The following is a 19947-nucleotide window of genomic DNA, read 5'->3' as shown; positions in this document are numbered from 1 at the left end:
CAGCTACAGATTATCAATGCAGACTTCGTTAAGGGACCAGATATAATTCTCAAGTTTACAATACACTAATGCTGCAGAATACTGGGCTATAAGTTATATAGTCAACACTAAAAAATGAACCAAATAATACTGATACTGGATATTGCACATGAACTGGGCTACATTCACGTATCCGGTTGAAACGGAAGAAACGACAGGTACAGATCTGAATTGAGGCTGACCTCAGGAAAATTTGGCACGTGTAGATTGAGTGGTGTAGATTGAGGGGTCCAGACGTACCTGGCCGAGACTAAAATGCTGACTATTGCTAGTTTGCGTTATTTCTTTCTAAAACAAATAATTTAGTGGACGCATGAGAGAAGGATATAATATTCTTGATACATTGTTTTTTATGGAATTATGTGGAATACTTCAGCGCCACACGTACCATTTCAACTGGGAAACGCGCATGTAGCCCTAATGAGACTAAAATCTTTGTAAAGATTTATTGTAATTAAATGTTTGATTTCAGGAGGGATTTTCTTGACCTAATCATACTTGGCAATCAGGAAGGCTGTTTCATGTTAGAAGAAGCAGAAATAGCATTTATAAAAGTAATTCAGTTAGAAAAAACATTATACAGAGTAATCTCATAATTGAAAAAGCTGAGTTGGACCAATTTTAAATGATCAGATCCACAACAGACCAGGTAAGGACAAGGTGAAGTATGGACGTTGCTTATTTATCCACTGAATGAAAACAACACTGGGGTTGAACAAAAATGACTAAAGCAATACCTAAACATGAAAGTCTAACTCATCACAAATATGAATCTCAAAGAGTACGATTCTTCGATGTGTACAAAGGGGTCACAACACAAGATCGGGCAAAATTTTCTCTAACTATTCGACGGTTGGACAATCGATTGTAGTTGGGCAATTTCTGGAAAATGTTGAAGTTTAGACTTGGCTGCAGTTAGGACTGTATAGATCTGACTGCTGAAGGATGGATCTGAGATATAAAACAAAGTTAACACATAATCAATTATATCAGTAACAAAAATATATCATGTGAAAAATGTATTTTTATATAATGCACATACAGAAATAGCTATACTGTAATTTTGACATTTTTTTTACTTTAATACTTTGAAGGAGGAGGTCACGAATAATATAGATAAAATACGTTTTTCGACATGAAAAGTTCAGCGATTTGTAAGGTCCACCATTATGGAAAGATGGGATCATATCTGGTTCCGCTTATACATGTACACAATGGTATCACATAATAAAAATGTAGTAATCCAAATGCAAATACACTGTGTTCTGCCCAAATAAGATACTCAGCGGACCACATATTTGTTTAAACCCCTGTCACACTAGGGCCACGTTCCCACGGCGTCCAAGAAAATTCCAGAATGCCAATCTGCGCGCAGTGGAATCGCAAGCATCGCCGCGGCAACGCCAGTGAACGCAGTGGGACCGCATAGAACACCGACCGACGACGCACACTTTGAGCATGCCCAAAACAAACGCCGTCGCTCGGCGTTCTGATAAAAGCGCAGTGGGGTTGCCGTGAGGTTGCCGAAGCAGCGCAGTTAGGTCTCCTACAATGCCACAGGATCGCCATGGGGGCGCACAGAGATTGCAGTGCGAACGCAATGGTTATCGGTGGCGCTTGCACAGCGATCGTACGACGTTCTCTGAGATGACACTGTGTCTCTACCGCCCTTATACGGCGCCGTGACAACTCAATGCACACAGTGGAAGCGCCGTGAGAGCGCCATGAGAGCGCAGACAATCACTAACTAGAACTCCATAGGAACATGGTAGAACGCCATGGAGCTCCGTAGAAACGCCAAGGTCACCGTGAGAACGCTGTGACATCGACATCTTCATGAAAAATATAAAAAAAATCCTGCGATCTAATGGCGCTCTGGGAAACTTCACAACGCCGTGCAATCGCAGTGGCAACGTGGTTAGGTGTGACAGGGCTTTAAGATTTGCAGAGAGATTCAGATTACAAAAAGTCCATTAGTTATACACTGTCATATTCAGAACCAAATTATTTGACCAGTTTAGACAAAAATCTGGATTGGAGTCTGAATAACTATGTCAGAACAGTTTTATAGATCCTGCGATCATTTTTATTGGTACAAGATATCATTACTCTTTACTTTAATTAGGAGACTCACAATCAAGTTGTAAGATTGTGGACAATCTTTGAGATTTGCAGACAATTTATGAAACTTTCGGACAAAACCTTAACTTGTCTATAGATACAAATAAATCATGATATAAATTTTGTTGTTTTCAACTTTCGAATGACTGCAAATAATAGATTCTGAAATACACATTTTCTTTTCAAAATAGTATGCAGTTTCCAAACAATTCTTTTGTGACAGTGAATTTACATGTACATTCTTTGTACAGCTGTAATACCTAAAACTATTCATATTTTACCAAAAGTTAGCTCTGGAGTGCCACGTAGAACTTTGTACAGCTGTAATACCTAAAACTGTACATATGTTACCAGAAGTTAGCTCTGGAGTGCCACGTAGAACTTTGTACAGCTGTAATACCTAAAACTGTACATATGTTACCAGAAGTTAGCTCTAGAGTGCCACGTAGAACTCACCTGTCAACATAGAGAAGGTTTTTGTATCTTTCACAACCAAGACAAGTGTGGCTAATGCCCAGGATGTGACCTTTGGTGAATGGGTCTCAGTCAGATCACTGCAAACCTCCAGCATGCTCTTCTTATACAGGTCGAACAACAGAGACCTGTAAACAACGCAAATATCATGTCTAAATTTTTTATTGTATACAAAAATGCAAAGAACAAATGCAAATTTCAAATGCAACATACATGTCATATCTTAATTATGTACTGAATGCAACAGTGTATCAAGCAAACAACTCAAGTGTAATGTTTAAATTAAACAACAGTGAACAGAGCAAACAACACAAATGTCATGTCTGAATTCTCTACTGTATAAAGAATTTGAAACTGACTTAATTGGTCAAAAGGACTGGTTTGTGTCACTCCAGGATATTCACTAACCATTTGATACTGTGTTTCGTTATATAAGTACTCAGAAACTATCTCAACCAACTAAATGAACATTTTAACTGTCATTGTTGAATAGGTTTTGTTGAATTGTTTGTAATTTAGAATGTATTAATCTACAGGTAAAAGTCGTATTTGAAAATCAGTGCAAAAAGTGGTTCTGTTCTGAGAATGAAAAAGAAAATGTTTTAGTTAAATGATTTCTACTCAAAGTCACTTGAGGGAGAGGGAAACCGGCCACTAGTTCTTGATTACTGAGATCTATATGACATGTCAAACAAGTGTTAGATTCTTACCCTGCTATTACAGATGTGTATAAACTAGATCTATAAGCCAAAGGCTAACTGATACCCCCTGTTCCTATGTAAACCAGAACTGTAAGCTAAAGGCTTACTAAGGCAAAGCATTGCAAAGCAATATAGTCTCCCACCAGTAAGATTTTTCTTTATTGGCTGAGCTGTACACTTATTTAAGTATATAGGTCACTCATATACTTCCTGTATTCCCTCCCAATGCGAAAACATACTTGCAGACCAAATCTTGTTAGCCCAGATGAGTGTCAGTTTTGCTGAAATCATTCTAGTAGTTAAGGACGAGATGTCAGGAAAAAGATTTTTAACAAAGGGCCATAACACCTTAAAAAGGGTCGAAACGAAAAAAAAACTATCCTTATGCACGAAATCAGGGGGTAATTACCATATCTGTAAACTTTCATTGAATTTGGCCCAGTAGTTCAGGAGGCAGACAAAGGTTTTTTCAACAAAGGGCCATAACTCCTTTTAAAAGGGTCGGAATGAAAAAGTACTACAATCTACTTGAATGCACCATGTCAAGGGGGCAGTTGCCATATCTGTAAACTTTTCTTTGAAATTGGCCAAGTAGATTAGGATAAGTTGTCAGGGCAATGATTTTTCAACAAAGGGCCATAACTCCAAACAAGAGATCCTAGAGGGATCTTGATGCCCACCATTGTATCATCTTCATTAGTTCTTTGTCAATTCAATCTTTTCTCTTCTTTCCTCTAACCTGTTTGATCGAGTCATGTTAACAGTAAATGCACCTTGAGGTTACTTCTGATCTAAACTTAATACTGATGTGTATGAAAGACAACCTTCAAAGTGAGTTTGTCATTTCACATATTTACTAGTACAGTACTTAATGTGAAAGAAATAGAATTGATCATTGCAATATGGGAAAGATCTGTTTAGTTCTTCCTTTAGCCATTTTGTTTTTATGATCAGTCTCAAAATATAACATGCACAACGAGGGATCAAGGGGAACCTACATATCAAATTTGAGAAAGATCCCTCAAGTTATTCCTGAAAAATAGTACTAACAAACCTTCAATGTCAAAAATCATAGATGGCTGTCGGTAGGCCATTTTGTTCAACTGATCAGTTTCAAAAGTAAACATGAACAATATAGCACAATTTCAGGTGATGGTTATCATAGCTGAAAATTTTCATTGAAGTTGGCCCCATAGTTTTTGAGGAGTTGTCTGGACAAGGATTTTTCAACAAAGGGCCATAACTTCCTGAAAAAGGGACAGAATGAAAAATTAATACCTGGATGCACAACTTCAGGTGGTAGTTATCATATCTGGAAAGTTTTGTGGAAATTGGTCCATTACTTTAGAAGGAGTTGTCTGGACAAACTTTTTCTATTTACAGACAGACAGAAGGACAGACAGACAAGCTGATTCAAGTATAGCCCCCCTAACTTCATCGCGGGGGTTATAATAAAACATGAACGTCATCTGGGGACACGGTTGTCTTGTAGTAGGATGCCAGGCTTATTATCGAAGGGTTGCAGATTTCGATTCATGTTGCGGCACTGAGTTGAATGCTAGTGGTGAGCACCAAAATGGCAGCATCGGCTGTATGCTCCCCAGGGAGCTGAGAAAGATATTGGATATTGGTTGGTTGAAAACGCCCTATAACCATGGATAATAATTTGTGAACCGCTTTGAGACGGCCTACAAACTAGGTTGTGATAAAGCTGTATAAAAGAACCTCAAATTATCATTATTATTATTAAATTCTCTAATGAATATGACAATGAAAACTCCGTTTCTGAACTGCTCACCTCACTTCAGTTTTGACAAGTGAGTTAGAATATCCTCAAGGTCTTGTTAACATGTGCTAGATACTGTATAAACCAGGAAATTTTCATCACAGTTTAATTTTCTCTTTTTTCATCTTCGCAAAGAGGGCAAATTTATCATAACAGCAATGTAAGTAAACAGCACACCCTTTATATTTGTTACATTTTTAGGGCGAAATTAATTCTGGGCGAGCCTAGATTTTACCAGTGAAGGGCGAATATTTGACTAGATGAAAGTTTCCCGGAAAAAGTTATCCAAGTAGGAAAATCTTCCGTCAACTCACTTGTATCTGATGCAGTCTATAAGGCTGATGAGGAAAGTAGGGTCCACATCCATCAGAGTTTTACTTTTTTCAAACTGTTTATTCACAAAGTCGAGTATCTCTGGTAAGGCACCGCTTTTCTCTGTGAGGAATCGCAGTGGGTGGTCCAGAATATCCAGGGCAAAGGAATCACGATCTCCCAACACCAGACCACTCAGGTAATTCACGATCTACCAAAAATAAATCACAACAACAGTTAACATTTGATATCATAATATACTGGCTGAAAATTCCTTGATATCAACAGTAAAACTGAAATGTCTGGTCTTCATTTCAGCTTTTAGATAATACAACATAATGCCAAAAGGATCTGAATTGATTTACCCATTCTAAGCACCAGCTAGTCTATAAGCTAACCACATTTGTAATAGTACAAAGAGATGGTAAAGCCAGTAAGAGCTTTTGTAACATATACATGGTTTCGATACTTCCAAAGATCTTTTGCCTACTGGCATAAGAGAAAAGTACTCCGAAAGCAAGATTGAAATAACATGGTGGTAATCAAGAGCTCAGTTGGTGTATCACAAAAGATGCATTCTATTGCATTTACATTTTGCCAAAATCTTTTTCAGATTTTAAACACATGAACTAGCAAAACACACAAAATATAGACCCTACCATAAACCATGTTTTGTACAAAGTTTAAACCCTTCAAGCTGATTCTAGGATCAATACAGCAAACCTTATGTATTTAAGGTTTCAAACAATGTGTGTGGTCAGTGTTTTTTTTACTTACGGACAAGTATATGACTTTAATGAGGAATGGGCTATCTGCTACACTGTAGGACAGCCCGGTGACTTGATGGGATGGTGATGGACTTGCTGCCTTGACCAGTGATTGTGAGACATCCCCAACCTCCTCGTCTGTGGCCCTTGCATCGATGGGACACTCAGTACTCCCAGGGTCTTCCTTCCCCGCCTCTGTAGCATCACTTGTCAATGTCCCAGGGCCACTACCAGAGGTACTGTTCACCACTAGGACTGGCCCAGTAGGCTCATCATCAGACCTCTCTGTCAGATCTACACCACTTCGTCGTCCATCATGACTAGATTCAGAGTTTGGTTTATCACATGTCTCAAAGACGTCATCACTATCATCCAGTATATCATTTTCACCATTACTGTTTACACCGTCAACGTCTTTATCTGTAGCAGTGGAGAAATATTCTGGACTCAGTAACTCTGTCTTCTGCACAACCAATATTGGTTCATCCCCATAACAAACGTCCACTCGACTTACTTTTTTTCTTAGTTTTTGTCTAACAGCGTCGCCACCGATAGCACAGTCATCCTCATCATCATTATCTTCTTCCTCATCAGTTGATGATTCTGAAGCCAAAGAATCCTCAGAATCTTCATCTGGAAAACGGACCTTTTTCTCGGGACCAGTTAAATCGCCCCCTTCAACTGTGTGTTTGAGTATGCCCTTGGTGTTGTTGTCATCAGACTTGACCTGGAGGAAGGTCGTGGGTGTGGTGAGGTCCTGTACACTGACAGGAGAGGCTGTGTCCTCCGTCAGCTCTCCATCAGAGTCAACCTCAGGCGATGTATCACGATGCTGAACCCACACCTTCTTCTTTAACCTTGACAAAATATGAAAAAGATTCAACACCACATTCAAATGTAAGTCAAGATAAACAAGAGTACCGCGGGGCGGAACAAAATATGCCCGTCGAATGCCATAAAGTGTTATATACTTTCTTACATTGAAATAAGATCTGCATCATTCTAAGAGTGGTTAGCTGATATGCTATAAAAAAAAGTAGGAGAAAATTTTCAGACAAAAAATCAAATACTGAAATGAACAAAAGGCAATAAATTTTGCAAAAATAGTTGAATCAAAATTCTTTTAAGGGAGACACAACTGATTTACTTGATTATAAAGTATACCAAGTTTCAAAGAGATCCGTTAAAAAATGTAGGAGGAGATCTCCGGACAAAAATCAAATACTGAAATGAACAAAGGGCAATAACTTTTGGAAAAATTGTCAAATCAAAATTCTTTTAAGAGAGACACAACTAATTTACTTCATATCATGATTATCAAGTATACCAAGTTTCAAAGAGATCGGTCGAAAAATGTAGGAGGAGATCTCCGGACAAAAATCAAATACTGAAATGAACAAAGGGCAATAAGTTTTGGAAAAATAGTCGAATCAAAATTCTTTTAATGGAGATACAACTTCATATCATGATTATCATGTATACCAAGTTTCAAATAGATCGGTTGAAAAATGCAGGAGGAGATCTCTGGACAAAAATAAAATACTGAAATGAACAAAGGGCAATAAGTTTTGGAAAAATAGTCAAATCAAAATTATTTTACGGGAGACACAACTTCATATCATGATTATAATGTATACCAAGTTTCAAATAGATCGGTCGATAAAATGTAGGAGTAGTTTGCCGGACAAACAAAGTTTACGCCGGACGGACGGACGAACGTACAGACGGACAACGCCATACCATAATACTACCGTCAAATTTGACGGGCGTATAATAATACTACCATCAAATTTGACGGTCGTATAAAAAGAATGTAATGGAGACCATAGCTTCTAACAATATTGAAGAATATGTCCCATCTACATATGGAAAGACACCACAGAGTGACCTCTGTACGACCTGTATCTAACAGGTATATACATAGTATAATCAATATATTTTCAATGACATACTTATCTTCTAGACCATTTTATTAAGTCATACCATATTCTCACTTCTTTTTAATACATGTATATCCCAAAAGCATATTTTCCCAAAAATAAACTTCATCACAAAACAAGAGGCCCATGGGCCTTAACGGTCACCTGAGTCTATAGTATTTATTTTTGTTGTTGAAATATGTACCAATTTGAGTAAAAAATAGTATAATGTTAACTTAACTTTGTCAGGACCATGAGCTGATCATTCCTAGACCAATTTTAAGTGAGATCGGCCTATTAGAACTTAGTAGCAAAATAGCGGCCATGGCAGCCAAATTGTATTTCTGATTGACCCGAAAAATAACAACACTTTGTCAGGACCATGAGGCGATCATTCCTACCAACTTTCAGTTCAATCGGTCCAGCAGAACTTGACTTTAAGTTTGAAATAGGTTTTCAAAATGGCGGCCGTGGCGGCCATATTGGATTTCTGATCGACCCGAAAAATAACAACACTTTGTCAGGACCATGAGGCGATCATTCCTACCAACTTTCAGTTCAATCGGTCCAGCAGAACTTGACTTTAAGTTTGAAATAGGTTTTCAAAATGGCGGCCGTGGCGGCCATATTGGATTTCTGATCGACCCGAAAAATAACAACACTTTGTCAGGACCATGAGGCGATCATTCCTACCAACTTTCAGTTCAATCGGCCCAGCAGAACTTGACTTTAAGTTTGAAATGTAAAATGTTAACGGACGACGGACGACGGACGATGGACGACGGACGACGGACGACGGACGACGACGGACGAAAACGGATAGCAATAGGTCACTTGAGCTAAAGCTCAGGTGACCTAAAAATCAAGACTTACGTGATCTGAGTCATCTTGGAGTAATTGAAGAGAAATCTGCGTCCATCTGTTTTGATTGTTATGTTGTCGGGGAAGTTTTGGAGTGACCTCTGTATGACCTGTATGGCATGCTCAAACAGGTGACACAGGAGTTTCTCATACTTCTCAACTGCCTCATTTATGTCTGGAGTGGAATCTGAGAAAATAATCCCACTTATAGACATGTTTGGGTTAGACGTTCAATACCAATACCAATTGTACAACAAAGTGTAGCATAACCAAACAAAACTAGCTAAATATTTCATATTTTCTTAAAACTATACTTGAGTGACTTTATGATTTTGACTTTTTGACTTTGAACCACTTTGACCTTGGACTTTCAAGATGTGACCTTGTGGCATTGACTTTTGACTTCTAACTACAGTGACTTTGTGACCTTCGTATTTGATTTTTTGGTTCAGACACCAGACTTCTTCAATGAACACTATAAATATTTCTGAAAATATGATATTTTAACAAATTTTAAATATGTGATCTTGAACTTCAACTTTAAACCCCTATATGCAACATTCTTTTTGTTTTTGCTTAGTGCCCAACTGTTCTGAGTTTGAGGTGACTTTCCATTCATCACTAAGCAAGAAATTTGTTTTTGTACCAAGTGACCCTGACATCTGACCTTCAATCTTTACAGCCTTCGAAGTCTATTCCTTATTTTATCAGTAACAAGTGTACATAGACATTCATTCCATACTTCAATACTTAAAAACAAAACAGTAACTGCAGTAATTAATCTTAACCAAGTAACCCCAATGCTTGTGTTGTGACCTTGACCTTTGATTTTCATTCCATGTTGCCTTCACTCCTGTTCCTTAAGCTTTGGTAAATTAACCCCCTACCCCCTCCTCCCTCCAAATCAGCAATAGCCTTTTCTCTTATTGATTGATTTTCAACCTGAAAGAGTCAGATGGTAAATGTTTTGTCTTTAAAAATTTAGAATAGTAACACATTTGAGTTGGATAGCCTAAAAAGCCAACCCTCTCTTGTTGGAAACCTCTCAGTGGTACAGATGTGTTGGGGTAAAATACCTAAGTCCAGTAGGTTGTCAAGCATCTCCTGAAGTGTAGAAGTGAGATTGGCCAGGGTACGACAGCCTGACAGTGTGATGTTTTCGTCAGTCTGGTGATGGTTCATTGATCGCAGGATCATCTCAAGACCTGTTTCTCTCAGGGGCAGCTAAAACAAAAGTTATCAACTGGAACATATCAAACTGTGCTTTTGTAGATGTTTTCAACTCAGAAATGGAGAAAGTTTCACAAAGCCTTACACGTTGTAATACCTTGTGACGTATTTGGGCCTATATGTCCATAATAAACACTGTCCATAATAAACGTGTACAGTCCAACGAAGCTCCGTAATATAGATGGAGGAATCACAAAATCATTATTTCTTACTGGACATTTTGGTGACGTCCGTCCATTTCAACCCACTGGAAGTCAAGGTAGATATGTGGTATCTAAGGCTATGTTTAAATACCTTGTGGCGTATGTTGGGCCTATATGTGGTACTATGTTGGGCCAATATGTGGTACTGAAGGCAAACTTGTAATACCTTGTGACGTATGTTGGGCCTTTATGTCGTATCTAAGGCTATGTTGTAATATTTACATTCTGTATGCTTAGACCCATTGACAAAAATTGCATTCATAAATGCATAACACAGGTGTTCATAGAATCTCAGCACGTGGGAACCGATAGTAACCTGATCACACTGCGTAGTAATACACTACAAAAACTACTCACTCGTAACGACCAACCTAGATGCTAAATTCTTACATCTTAAAATATTATTGAACTGTGCTTTGTGAAATATCCACGTATTCACGTGTCCTGTGCTACAAATAAACATTGAATATGGAACTACATTTTGTTGTGTTATTGTTGTTGACGGTTGCTAAGATCTCTCACGATAGTGTCACATTTCCCCGCGAAAAAACACTGTTCTCGCCACTGCGTTGCACCCGTGTATAAGCAGGAACAAACCCTGTTTATTTGTTTTATTCGTTGTTATATCGATCCACTGAAAGGATTCGTCAATGTAAATATAAGGAATGATATTTATTTTTTCAACATTTATGAGGTCATAACAACAATGGGTTTTTGGACATATTTTACATGAATCGCTAACGCGATTCATTCAATATGTCCATAAACCCATTGTTGTTATGACCTCATAAATGTTGAAAAAATAAAAATCATTCCTTAAATAACTTGTGGCGTATGTTGGGCCTATATGTGGTATTGAGGGCTATGTTGTAATACCTTGAGATGTATGTTGGGCCTATGTGTTGTACTATGTTGGGCCTATTTGTGGTACTAAGGGCTAGGTTGTAATACCTTGTGGCATATGTTGGACCTATATGTGGTACTGAAGGCTAGGTTGTAATAACTTGTGGCGTATGTTGGGCCTATATGTGGTATTGAGGGCTATGTTGTAATACCTTGAGACGTATGTTGGGCCTTATGTAGTATGGAAGGCTATGTTGTAATACCTTGAGACGTATGTTGGGCCTGTAGGTGGTATGGAAGGCTAGGTTGTAATACCTTGTGGCATATGTTGGGCCTTTATGTAGTATGGAAGGCTATGTTGTAATACCTTGTGGCATATGTTGGGCCTGTAGGTGGTATGGAAGGCTAGGTTGTAATACCTTGTGACGTATGTTGGGCCTGTAGGTGGAATGGAAGGCTAGGTTGTAATACCTTGTGGCATATGTTGGGCCTTTATGTAGTATGGAAGGCTATGTTGTAATACCTTGTGGCATATGTTGGGCCTGTAGGTGGTATGGAAGGCTATGTTGTAATACCTTGTGACATATGTTGGGCCTATAGGTGGTACTAAGGGCTAGGTTGTAATACCATGTGGCATATGTTGGGTCTATAGGTGGTATGGAAAGTTATGTTGTAATACCTTATGACGTATGTTGGGTCTATAGGTGGCGACGTGGGCCAGGATGTCTAAGCCATACTCCTGAATTTGTTTGTCCTTCAAGTATACTGCCATGGTGCCCAGGATAGCAGCAAAAGCCTGGCATTGGATCATGGTTGTCAGGTTGCTAGGAAAGTGGCTAAATGTCCTTAGTAACTGCACACACAGCACTACATGGCTCAAAGGATCCTGACAATGAAAACATCAACACTTTTACATTTTTTGAAGTGTGAACGATTCTTGCACATGTATTACTATCAATACCGTAGTAAAGGTTTTAGCACTTCTAGGAGTGGACATTTTTGAAATTGAAAGAAAATGAAATGAGAAACACACAGAAGAAATGAGATTTTTAGGCATTAGAGACAAATATAAAACATTATAAAATATGACAGTGAAATGAGAAGACAGTATTCAAGAAATTCTGCCACTTACCAAAATCTGTCTCAACAATTCCACGAGGAGTTTGACCGCTGGTCTATGCATTGGACGATCCCTCTCTGATTCAGGCATCTCCTCCAGTTTTTCTGATGTCTCTGTTAAATATGCCATCAGTAATCCTTTTTGGTAATGTGCTACCTCCTACAATTACAACAAAAAAGTTACAATTTCAGAATTAAAAGTTAACAAGACCTTACATGTACATAGCCATGCTTCTTTAACGAAATCTTCAATAAAAGAAACACTTTTCAATTAGAGAGTAATGAAAACTTCATTATTTTCTCTTGTGAATGAATTGATATTCTGCAGAAATGTAACTGAGAATATAAATCCCTGAAATTTTTTTGTTACCTTTTGAAATATATGGCATGCAATACGAAATATTATTTTTTTCTGCATACTGTAGAAAAAAATATTACAGGAAAATAGTTGTACCTCAAATCTATGTTCGAGGTACATAGAATGATGGCGTCTATGTTATCTTCCTCAGTTAAAGTACAGGTGATTATTGATTACTAAACTGACTAAATTTAGATTTATACTTGGTTCATTGTCCAGAGGTGTGATGATTATCTGAATTACATTTAAAGCTTTTTCTTTTTATCTTACAAGTAGTGGTTTCAGATAAAAGTGAATGTGTTGAAGGACTCACACAACTAAATCATTTACTATATATTAAATAGAAAACATGTCAATATTTGCATATTTAAATTACTCAGAAGCACTGTATTTAACCGGAACAAATGTTAGGTAGGAATTACAATCGTATGACACACTTGCTGAATGGCTGACTAAGTTGTGTGAGTCCTTTAAGGGCTTCAATTCAAGGACTGCATCAAGGATACGGAAACTTGACGATATCTAGTGGTGTGCTTTACACTGCTGCTAAAGGGACAGGATTGTGTTGTATCATTGTGTGAACAAAGGGAAGTATTTGTGTCATATGTGTAGGTGTGGATGTGTGTCCGGTGTATAACAGATGTCAATAGTTGTTGTTTTACTTGTGTCACAAACATGTTGCTCGGAGAAGAAATAGAAATGGACATGGTAAATAAGTAGAGAACCTTCAATGGTATGAGTTGCTTTAAAGGAACATTTTTATCAATCATAAAAAAATATCTGTAGACATAAAATGCAAAAGAAATGACAGGGTTGTCTAAGGCAGGTTGAGCATCTAATCCAGAGTCATATAATACAAGGTTTTAGTGCTACTATCAGTATATACCTGCAAAAACCTGAAGATGGCGTCTGTGGTTTCAATACTTAGTCTGACATCTGTGTACTGCTGAATTTGCTTGGTAAGGAAACTGGCTGCCATAATACCCAGCTGGAAGCAAAACAACAACATAAATCATTTATCTTTATATATATGGTTAATGTCTCCTTTCTCTATCATAGTGTGTGTCATTTTTCTGAATTATTTCCTGTGTTTTATATCTCTATAATAATAATTGAATCTTATTTCTGTTTGATATCTGATACTGTTCATGTCTTTTTTCCTTGTAAAATGTATTATTTCTCTATGATAATGTAAATGTATTGGAGAGTATCTTTAACATGTCATTGATAGTGTTGGCCAATTTTAGGGGGGAAAATTGAAAGGTTTACTTCCTTCATCCTGAAAAAATACTCAAAAAGCAATTTCATATTGTGGATATCTTTGACATGTTATTGATATAGTGTTGGCCAATTTAAGGGGAAAAAATACTTCCTTTTCATCATGAATAAATATACCTCTGCTGGACTGTTGAGATTGGCGAGGATTTCGGAGTTGACATCAGGCCGTTGGATGACCTCCCAGTTGCCCTGTAGATAATGGTCCTTTTCTTTCACCTCCACTTCCTGGTAAAGCAAACTCATGTCTTAAGGCTTTATGCTACCTCATATAAATCTCTTTACCAAAAGAGTCCTACATATAAATTCAAAAATCTAAATTTTTAATATGGACTTGGTTAAATAACTGCTGATACATTTAAAAGTTACACATTCATTGATTAGCTTCTGATAATTTTGAAATATTAGATAATGCTACCAGTATACATACTTAACAGTCAAGGGAACTAACTCTAAAACAAATCCTATGTATAATGTGAAAGATTGGCATATATCCTTAGATTACAACTAGACATATATTTTTCAAATTCAATTCAATATTCAATACATTTGTTGATATTTAACCTGATATTTCTGGTTACAGTACCATTTTACAATAACAATAAAAATTGTACATAATTTTATTTTGGAAAAAGTACTAAAAACAAAGCTGTCTTATAAGTTTATAGAACAATGATTTTAAAACAATTCCAACAATGTATGTCAGCTAGAATAGTGTTTTGAACATCAGTCCTACTTACAGGTTCAGTAATTGACAGAGTCTGTAAAACTCGTTTTGGTTTTGGTGGTGGTTTGGATACAGTCGCCATGCCAGGAGTTTTAGGTAATTTTCTCCTTGGCTTTTTAAACTCTCCGGCACAAATTTCCAAGTATTTGTCAGCAACATCCACTGAAGTACCTAGAAATGACAGAGATGGCTGGTCTGTAAGTTTTGCTAACAGACTAAAGTAAACATAAGTAAATTAAATGAACCCATGAAATTAGTTTTAAAAGGCAATCATAAGCCATTTTTTTCACAGTTAAAATTTCAAAAGAAAATGTCTTTCCAGGGACACAACATACCTTGATCACAAGCATGTTTTGCAATATCTATGTTTGTATTATCCATGTTTAGCTGTACAAGTTGTATGACTGATCAAATAATCTGGCTTGTAGGGGAACAAGGACTAGCTATTACATAATATGAAAACATTTTTGAGTTTATTTTTTAATCCGTTTTAAAGATGAAAGAAGAATTTGAGTCATACAAAGAATTCAAACTGAATGCATACAAAAGATGCTATAGAAATCAGAAGTCACATGGTACATGACACTGACAGAAGAAAAATTCCAATATATATAATACAACATTATTAGCCTTTAAAGCTTGATCAAAAGAGTTTTGTAGTTACTGATCACACTTGACAGTATTATACACACATCACACATTAATCAGAAAAAATAAACTAATACAGATATATATATATATGTACAAGTTATATGCCGGATACTTCGAATTGCAATCACTTTCAAATCATTGAGACTTCTCCTACATTAGAAGAAGTTTAATAAGGTTAACTAACCACTGATGACGTTGACCTCAGACTGCAGTACCTCACCCTGGATGTAACAGGGCAGATCCTTGTTTCCTGGGGCCATGGTGAGTCCCCCAGTGTTACTGATACACAGTCTCACAAGGGGCACACACACTTCCCCCGTACCCTCACTGCTCACATCCTCGCTGCAGATGTTTCCTTCTGTGTTCAGACCTAAACAATGAAGATTCTGTAGTTAAATATCTTGTTTAACTGTCATGTACTGTATGGGACCTAACAAGTGTCCCAAATTGCTTAAAAATATGCCCTAGCTACCCATTTTCTAGTCAGTGTTCCCATCCCTTTACCATATTATACCAACTTACTTACAAAAATGTTTCCACCAAATTTTTAAATATTCTTCATTCAATATTCTGGCATCAAATTTGATTGCAAAAGAAAAATGTAAAAATGCAACTTAATTATTTATTCATGAGTGTAAAAAAGTTACACTCGCCTGTCAAAAACCAGAATAACCCGTTTTAAGGCCTTGACCTTGATTTTTGAAGCAATTATTTGCCAGGTGCTTTGGAAATCAGTTTTACACCCGGTCACTTTTTATTTTGTTAAAGAAATGGATTTAGAACAATCACTTAGGAATCATTAGAATCACTTCCCTCTTCCTAATAATTGTCACTGTCACAGCCAACACAACATATTATAGTATTTAACTTGTTTTAATTGACAATTAAAAGAGTGTGTTAGCGTGTGTAATGCTTAAGTACCGCTTCATATTGATCTTCACTATGCGTCAAAAGCAGGAAATCATGAACAGAATGTAACATATAAGTTACACTTCCTTGTAAGTGCAGATCACAGTAGCAAATATGAAAAACTATCAAACATAAGAGCAGATGTTATTATGTATGTTCATCTATTACATGTGATTGTATATTACGTGTGTTCGTATGTTCGAATATATATATTTATTACATCACATGATAATTTCTAGGATAGCTATTAGATAACTACACTTGTTCTATTTGGTACAGTTAGCATCGACCCTTGACGACGGGAACTATACCTGGAGACGGGCACGATACCTTTTTTTGGACCGCTGAGACAGCGGGAAAAGTAGCGTGAAGCTAAGAGTTGCTCCCCTTCTCCTAGGGAGCGCTGTACATATTCTACTTACACCTTACACTTCATTGTTGTCGTCTGCCAAAATGGCTTCGAGATTCTGGACTGGGAATGCCGATTGCTTCGCAGAGGCTCAGCAATGCATAAAGATGACGCAGGTGACACAATTTTGCCGTCGCAGTCCTTAAAGACTTCCTACTGGAAAGGGGAGCTGTATGTGACCTAACGGTGATTCAATCCAGTGAATTGAAGGGTATTATGGCGGATTTTTATGCCAATATACGCAACAAAAAAGGAGAGATCTACTCAAAAAATTATCTTGATGACATCAGGCAAGGTTTGCGGCGGCATTTACAAGAACCATCATGTGGCAGAGATTTCGACATTCCATTTTTTGTACACCTTCTTTCAACAACAACTCATGAATCAAAACTTCAAATGTTACGTTCAAATTTCCAGCAGTTGTTTTAAAATTATTAAATATGTTTTCAATGAAGTTCCTCATGTTTGTCTTTTTATTGTCAAATGACAGCCACGTGATGCACTAAATCTATTATGACCCTTTCCCTCGGGAACAGTTCTCTTATAGTGTTGGCCAGAGACCTCCCCAGACAACACTATAAGAGAACTGTTCCCGAGGGAAAGGGTCATAATAGATTCAGTACATGACATGACTGTCATTTGACAATAAAAAGTAAAATATTTAATAATTAACAACAAATGTCTATAGGATAATTGTTTGAGTAGATCTCTCCTTTTTTGTTGCATATTCAATTCATTGGATTGAATCACCGCTAGGTCACATACGGTTCCCCTTTCCAGTAGGAAGTGTGCAAGTACTGTGACGTCAAATGGTGTCGTCTGCTTCGTCTTTATGCATTGCTGAGCCTCTGCAAAGCAATTGGCATTCCTGGTCCCGAAATTTGCTGCCATTTTGGCAGACGACAACAATGAAGTGAAAGAAGAATATATACAGCGCCTCCTCGGAGAAGGGGCGCAACTCTACTCACGCTACTTTTCCCGTAGTCTCAGCGGTCCAAAAAAAAAGTATAGTGCCCGTCTCCAGGTATAGTTCCCGTCGTCAAGGGCGGATGCTAACTATACCAAATAGAACAAGGGTAGTTATCCAATAGCTATCCTAGAAATTATCATGTGATGTACTAAAAGAAAATAGTTCCCTCGTGAAAGGGCCATAATCAAATAATATACAACTGTTTTTGTTACAAACCCCTGTATGTAAACGGATTCTGTTTTATTCATTTGCGTAACATCAAATTTGCATTGGAAGTCAATGACGTTAATCGACGACAGACCGTTATGAAAAAAGTCGATAAAACGTCAGAATAATTCGGACTAGAAGTCAACAAGATACTTCGATTTTGTATATCTGAATTTCTGGCTGCCAATTGGAATCATACATGTCTTTTTTAGTATAAAATGTACTATTATGTATATTACTTATACACGCTTATCAACGCTACTTAATCTGATAATGGTTTTCAATACAATTCCATGTAATTTCAACATAAATTAACCTGTATTTTTATATATAGCCGATCGATGATGAATACACTTACCAATCAGAAAGTACCGGTTTATTCCCGAAATAGTGATGAACTTGTCCTCATTAACATCTCTGATGCTGAATTTTATTGGATCAATTTCTTGCTCCATGGATTTCAGCATGCAAAAATTAATCCGTTCTGGTCACATGCAGACGATGTAAACCGGAAGTTTATTTCATTTCCTCGTCACCTTTTTTTGCTCTCTTTTCACAAAAGATCTACTTTCGCTTTACAACGTCGTCTGCTAGGCCTACAGCACCGAAACTGTAAATTTATATATTTAAGAAAATAATGACTGTCATGGACAGCACAATTATAAGATAGTTACAGTACAGATTGTATATGAAGTTAGCCAATAAATTACTTCTTATTTCACAGTTCGTGTAACTTTTTTATAGGTCTCCTTGAATTATGACTGTGTGCAAAAAATGCAAAACTGACATAAAGTATAGGCCAATGTTTTGTGCTTGCTAGATCCGTTCTAAAACATTATTAAATTATGATTTTTGCCACGAGGCACGCTTAAAATGATATGACACAAAAGTGGTTTCAGATTTGTTTTACTAGCCCGTCATACATATACGTCCCTATTAGGCAACAATATTACTTGTTATCGTTATTCCTCAAAAAGTGCAGATTTTTCTCAAATTTCATATGAAAGTTCCCCTTAGGCTTAATTAGCTGTGCATGCCTTATTTTGAGATAGCCTGAGTTTCCTCTGGCCCTGACACCAGACTTAGACATTTTGACAGATATATATATGTCTGGGTCAGAGGAAACTCGGGCTAATTTTGAGACTGATCTTATCTGGATTTTGACAGTTAGTCTGTTATCGCAATTCTCAAGAAGTACCACAGATACATATAGATTGGCTTTATACGTCTCTGAATTAAAAATCGAACTTAACACAGAAACTTATATAATGGTTGTATACGTCTTTGTGCCTTATAAGTGTTCTTGACTATATATGCTTAAATAATTTATATATTTGCGTACGCGTCAGGCCTGCTTTATCTGTATCGATATTCTTACAGAATTATCAGAAACGGTAGCATCATTGAACAGCTTACAAAAAATAGTAAATATCTCTATTACCCTTATGAATATGGCATACAGACACATCACACGTAAATTAAACTTCATACGGAGAATACTGCTACACTTTCTTAAAAGGGGAGTGGCGTGTTGATTGATTTGTGAAGTTACGCACTATTCAATTTATCGGATATTTGAATTATTTCAATGAATCATATTGCATTAAAATATCGTTTTCTCATCAATGTTGTATTGAAATGATTATATAACCGGGAAACATACGAATTTCACTTTAAAAAATCTATAATGCTGTCCAATACAGCGGCCTTATACACTTACAATATATCACCTTCCTGGTTCCCCGAAATCCCCCTCCTACATCGGGTCTGACTAAGACTCAGAGCTGCGTCTCACGGTAGGGTATACAGCATGTACTTATATCACATATTGATAATTTAAGTCCGTGTGATAAATTCACTTGAAGACATCTAACACTTATATATATCGTACATAAACATACGTACGTTCTGTGGTGTACAGACTGTATACACACACAATAACAATGTACAATGTATGTAACACCACTGTGATAAGATCAGCACACCACATCCATGTTTATCATTGCTCTGTGGTTCAAACGTAACGCAACTTTGATTTCCATTTCCCTGGAGAGTAGTTGTAACTA

At 37.0% G+C, this 19947-nt stretch overlaps 1 protein-coding gene across 1 annotated transcript; it reads right to left on the bottom strand.

The window, feature by feature from the left end:
- Nucleotides 1-283: 283 nt before the first annotated feature.
- LOC110462261 lies at nt 284-19676 on the bottom strand. Its single transcript, XM_021516161.1, has 14 exons — nt 19602-19676; nt 18240-18491; nt 15571-15756; nt 14749-14906; nt 14129-14236; nt 13620-13721; nt 12389-12535; nt 11936-12142; nt 10057-10204; nt 8993-9167; nt 6211-7057; nt 5436-5644; nt 2617-2762; nt 284-990 (listed from the first exon to the last, which is right to left on the bottom strand). The coding sequence occupies exons 2-14, from the start codon at nt 18346-18348 to the stop codon at nt 878-880; spliced, it is 2655 nt and encodes an 884-aa protein (XP_021371836.1). The 5' UTR covers nt 18349-18491; nt 19602-19676; the 3' UTR covers nt 284-877.
- Between the last annotated feature and the right edge of the window lie 271 nt (nt 19677-19947).

Source organism: Mizuhopecten yessoensis, unplaced genomic scaffold (genome assembly GCF_002113885.1).
Source record: "Mizuhopecten yessoensis strain PY_sf001 unplaced genomic scaffold, ASM211388v2 scaffold10765, whole genome shotgun sequence".
Taxonomy (NCBI): Eukaryota; Metazoa; Mollusca; class Bivalvia; order Pectinida; family Pectinidae; genus Mizuhopecten; species Mizuhopecten yessoensis.
This window is presented reverse-complemented; position numbering and strand designations above follow the sequence as displayed.